At 37.2% G+C, this 6,000-nt stretch overlaps 1 protein-coding gene across 1 annotated transcript; it reads left to right on the forward strand.

Annotated features, from left to right (window-relative positions):
• Nucleotides 1–4,743: 4,743 nt before the first annotated feature.
• LOC306639912 (olfactory receptor 8D2-like) lies at nucleotides 4,744–5,691 on the forward strand (the record flags this gene model as incomplete). Its single annotated transcript, XM_079103593.1, has 1 exon — nucleotides 4,744–5,691. The coding sequence occupies one exon, from the start codon at nucleotides 4,744–4,746 to the stop codon at nucleotides 5,689–5,691; it is 948 nt and encodes a 315-aa protein (XP_078959719.1).
• Nucleotides 5,692–6,000: the final 309 nt, after the last annotated feature.

Consider the following 6,000-nt stretch of genomic DNA (forward strand, 5'->3'; position numbering starts at 1 on the left):
ATGTTTGGAGAAGATCAAGTGAGTTTAGGCTAATTTACAGAAAATTTAAAATGCTAAGGAGAAAATACTTTTTGGTTTTTATTAAGAAATTTAATTGTTCACACTGTTGACAACAGTGTGGTATTTATTATGGAAGCATTACTAATTTTCCTAACACTCAGGAGAAAATGTTTATCTTATGTTTTAAACACTCAAGGGATTCATAGGAATGCTGCTATATTGCCAACAAACACGAACTTTGTAATTTTTTCTTCCCTATAGCATCTAACTACTGGAATGACAAGTCCCTATGGATACTGTCGACTTGCAATCATCTCAGGAGGTTCAGACAAATCCAAATAAAATTTCCCTTTAATAGTAGAAAAATAAAGGTCTGTAGAATTATACTTCTTGCACTGCTTAGATGGATCTTAGACTCTTCTCTTCGTTACTAGTCCTTGAATTCTTATTCAGAGTCAATTCCACTATTTTTCCAGGATCTGAAAGGTACTGGGCTCTTAGTATTTGATGATAAAACTATTTAATAATTGTGTATGTGGGTGTATGCATGTGTGCACATGGGTGTGTGTATTCACATAACATATATATATATGTTATGTGAATAAGGATTAAAAATTCATAGGAGGCCAGCAGCACTTCCCCTGGTAACAATATTCAGGTAAGTCACAAAGTTCTACCTGGATTTGGTAAATACTGTGGTTAAAATTTAACTTTGAAAGATGGTTAAAAATTCTTCTCATCTATGCTATGGGTTTTTCCTTGTTGAAAAAGACTGAGCAGGCAGGCACTCTGCTTCATGGCAGACAGGTGGGCACAAAGTGCTTTGCAGAGACCATTTCTCCTTCCACTTACTTGACTTTCTTCCCCATTATAAGTTAATTCCTGTTCCTGTTAATATCTCTTAGTGTATTAAACTTTTACATTTATATTCCCAGATGCATTAAATAACATAATATTACAATTTTTACTCAAATCAGAAATTCCTGTTACTAAAAGGACACTAATATTAACCTACTAATCCAGTTTCTTTAAAAAATTGGTCAATCTGTGTATAAAAAGTTCCTTACTTCAAGCCCACTTCATTAACAACTGCATCCAGGGTTAAAAATGATGCCCTTCCACACTTTATGTCTTCCCAACAGCGAACTCATAAGTGTCTAGACAGTAAGTCTTATAAATGAAAGGAGGGCATTGCTAGCATTGTCTCTGTTTGCACTACTTCAGATGATCTTTCTGCTTGCTCCTCTCTCCCTTATTTATAATTTTGAGAATCCTCCACCAGGATGTTCAAAAAGTTAGATGTTTGTCATCACAAATAAAAAAAAATCTTTTGAGGCTGGGTTCTTAATCTATAAGGAAATGTCAAAGAATCTTTGTATCTAATACCTACTCAAGCAAAGGAATGCCAAGTCATGTTTGATAGTGACATACTCCACACAGGAATATCTTTAAACTATTTATTAGATGTATATCAACATGGAAACATGGTACTGTACTCAATTTTTTCCTTTATTTGTAATAATCATTATTTAAAAGTATATAAAAATCAAAAATGTTAAGAACATAAATGCAACCAAAGCAAAGACAAAGAATTGAAAGAAAATATAAGACAATTTTGTGTATCTCTGGATGAGTTACTTACTTTGAATACTGTAAGAAATTAAAAATTAGGAAGTGTACAGAAGTCATTATGTAGGTAGAAGCTGAAGGAAGATAGAACATAGAACAAATCAGGCACAGGGTCTCCTCTAGTTCCCAGAGTCTGTGTTCGATGTTTCCAATCCACTATGACAGATGCTCAGTTGGACTACTACTCTGAAACTACAGCAGTGGTGAGTTATTCAAGAAGATAAAGAAGTAAAAAGGAATAGAAAATAGAACAAAGAAGAGGCTCTAAACATCCTTTCTATCCAGCATAATTTCTGCTAATAACAGTAAAAACAGCAGTACCAAAAATTTATTGGTGACTTTCCACATACCCACCATTGGTATAGGGTCTTTGCAAAGAGTATCCCTGGGTGATCTCATCCAGTTTCATAGTTTTAAATACCGTATATGCACTGATGACTTAGAAAAACCATGTCCCAGGTAGAAATCTCCCTTGGACTCTAAACCTGTATATCAAATTTCCTATTTAGCATATCCATTTGGTTTTATAATAAGTATAAAAATTATTATGTGCAAAGCAGAAAAATACCTCCCAAACCTGCTTGTCTAACACCATTAGTAACCATCTTAAGCCCATATCGTTGATCCAAAACTTGCTACTCTTCTCAAACACCATATTCAACATGTGATATTCCCACCAGATTACTCTGCCTTTTTTTTTTTCTTTTTAACCTTTTCAACCATTACCAGTCTGATTCAAGCAATCATCTTGCAACTGAGCACACTTTGTTTATGCGACTCCTGAATGTACTATGAGACTTCTTAATGGATATTCTCAACAGAAAAACCAAAGACTGAGTGACCCTTTAAGAAATATGAGTCAGAGTGCACAGTACTCTACTTCCCCAAACTTTCCAATAGTGTCTCATCACACCTAGAATGAGATTCATGGTTTTTCACCAAGACCAACTTCTGGCACCTAGCCCCACTACTATCCTTCTCTTTCTTGTTCTCTCTGCTGCAACCACATTGGTTTCCTGGATGATCCTCAAATATGCCAGGCATGCTCTTTCTAAGTCTTTGAATTTGATGTTTCCTCTGACTGAAACAGGGAGGCAGCTATCCTGAATTCAGGATGCAGCTCAATTCACCTGGACTGTTCTCCCTAATTGCCAATCCGTCTCCTTTACAAAGTTGTTTTATTTATAATATTTTCTCACTACTTGACTCTAAATTCTATATGTTCCTGTGTCTATCATTCTCCTCTATTAGAATATAGGCTTCATGAGAGCAGGAATCTGTGTCATTTAATATTTTCTCTTCAGGACACAAAAGACTCTCAGCAGTCTTAGATAAATAAACGAATGGACCATTTTAAAAGCAACATATGATAGAATTTTTTTTTCTTTTGTATATAAAGAAATGGGTTTAAACAGGAAAAATAAACTCTTTAGGGTCACAAAGCCAAAAGCTGCCTGAAAATAAATCCAGTTTCATTCACTTTAAGACCTGAGTTCTTTACCACTTCGCCTGATTAAAACACAACTATAATAAAGTATATGCATTCCTAAAAAGTTAAAAAGTAGCTTTGGGGGAGGGAATAATCACAGCAAAAGAAACTTCGTGGAACTCAGAGAACTTTCCTGGAGAGCAAGACTTTTTAAATAGCTGAGAAAAGTGGATGATGGTGTGGAAGTATAAATGGGAACAGGCACAGGAATAAGAGCAAAATCACAGAGGAAAGGGGGACATCTGTGAAACACTGGTGAGCCTGGTTTGACCAGAGGGAGTTGTTCTGAAAAACATTAGAGAATAATGTTCTATCCAAATGTTATTTTGCCCAAAAGAGTTTGTTGTTGTTGTTTTGTAACACGTCTACATTGTAGGAACTGAGGGGTAATGTTTCACAGGATAGCATGCGTGTGTGTACGTGTGTGTGTGCGTGCACATACTTGTATTCCATTTCTGATTTTTCCACCTTAAAGCTATTAAAGGAACAATACAATCTTATTTTCACATGAGGGAAAAATGCTACCAATGCTTAAAAAGTGTATAAGACTACCCTGGTATTTTCTAACAGGAAGAAAATATTAAAAGAAATAATTTAGAACTAATAATAATGAGTAACATTATAACTAGAGTTGTGCAGAAGTTATCATGATGTATTAAGGTTCAGGGAGAAAAATGTTTTATAGAGCACATTGGTTTTTAAATAAGACTGACAAGATGAAAGTCCTGGCTCTCATGCTTACTGGGTGACTTCAGAAATTTTACATAAATCCTTCTGTAAAATTGTGAAAGTAATATTACCTTCAAGCAAGTGCTTACTTAATCTTTTTTCCTGTTTGTCACTCAGACTCAATACACCTGTAAAGTGGAGACAAGAGCTCTACGTCCATCTTGGATTGTTTTGAACATATAATGAAGTGAATACCATGCTATCACCTTCACCTGGCACCTGAGAGATCTCCATCGCTGCAGCACCTTGCTTGGCTATCGCTCTCCTTCTCCTCAGTCTCTGAGTACATGACAATGGCTCCCGTCTAGCACTGCCTTCTTCCCTCAGCCCCATCATGGCTTCATTCCTCCCATACCTGTATCATAACACGAATAGGAAGAAGGAACAGCAAACTCGAAACCAGGAACCCAGAGGGGAGGCGGAAAGCTTGGAGGAGAACAAAGACCTTTGAGATTCGAGTCAGAGGCTGAGTGAGCTGGGAACAGATGCTGAAGTCAAAGGGAAAATTCAAGGGGCATCAGTAAGACATCAAGTTCCAAGACACCAGACCAGGACATGAATTTTTGTGGATAGAAAACCAACTCAATGGAACAACAGTTCTGTGAAGTTATTTTTCATTCACAGGAACAACTACAACTCCATTTGTAGAGATTAAATGTTTCTCTTGTAAATGTCATACGGGAATAATAAAAGTTGAAGCCAAATGAAGGATCACCATCACAAGAAGAACTAAATTAAAAGTAGAGTTTAGCCTGTTGGGATTAGATTATGAAATTCTGGGTTAGTTGGAAATTATGTCATTCCTCAGATCTCAAACTGCTAAATGTTACCAGATGACAATGTTTGTCCAGTGAGAACCTCCCCCTTGCACCACTCCACCTTTAACAACAGAGAGAATGGGCACAGGAAATCATTCCTCAGCAACTCTATTTGTCCTCCAGGGCTTAACAGATCTCCCAAGGCTCCAGCTCCCTCTCTTCTTTCTGTTTCTATTGATCTATGTGGTCTCCATTTTGGGAAACTTGGGCTTGGTCATTTTAATCAGGATCAGCTCTCAGCTTCACACCCCCATGTATTATTTTCTCAGTAACTTGTCCTTCATAGATCTCTGCTACTCGTCTGTCATAATCCCCAAGATGTTGGTGAACTTTGTGTCAGAGAAGAATTTTACATCCTTTCCTGAGTGCATGGTGCAGCTCTTTGTATTCTGCTTCTTTGGTATTGACGACTCCTACATGCTGACCGCCATGGCATATGATCGCTATGTTGCCATTTGTAACCCCTTGCTTTACAGCGTCACCATGTCCCACAGAGTCTGTTTGCTACTGGTCACCAGTGTGTATTCAATGGGGGCCTTCGGGGCTTTGGTTCATACCAGCTACATATCTAGCCGCTCATTCTGTGGAACTAATGTCATTCCCCATTACTTCTGTGATATCCTCCCACTTCTGAGTATATCTTGCTCAAGAGATTACACCAGGGAACTTCTGGTGATGGCTCTGGTTACATTTAATGTATTTGCATGTGCTCTAGCCATCCTCATCTCTTATGCCTTCATCCTTTCCAGCATCCTGCATATACACTCAGCTGAGGGAAAGTCCAAAGCCTTCAGTACCTGTAGCTCCCATCTTGCAGCTGTTGGCATCTTCTATGGCTCCATCATATTCATGTATTTTAAACCAGCTAGCAGTGACCCAACTCAGGAGAAGGTGGCCTCTGTGTTCTATACCACAGTGATTCCCATGCTTAACCCCCTCATCTATAGTCTTAGGAACAAGGATGTCAAGGAAGCCCTAAAAAAAGTTTTGAATGGTGAATGCTCTCCAGATCTGTGCAGAAAATAACACATTTTAAATGGTAATTTTAAACATACATTTTATCTTTTATTTTTACTTGTTTTTAAGAGTAGTGTCAAGTTCAAGTGCAATATTAAGCTAAAATGTCTAAATGGTTTACTGTGGGGGAATCTCATTTCTTTTTTATTGCCCCTACTCCCAATACCCAGTGTTTTTCTGTTCTTCCTCACTCTTTTTCCCGTTGATATAAGCTTAAGTGTATAACAGTATAGCCTAGTATGGTATATTAACCTGAATCTAATCTTCAGGAAAGAAAAATAAGACAAGTCAAAACTGAGAGCTAATTTGTAAAATATC

Source organism: Sciurus vulgaris, assembly GCF_902686455.1.
Source record: "Sciurus vulgaris genome assembly, chromosome: 11".
Classification (NCBI taxonomy): domain Eukaryota; kingdom Metazoa; phylum Chordata; class Mammalia; order Rodentia; family Sciuridae; genus Sciurus; species Sciurus vulgaris.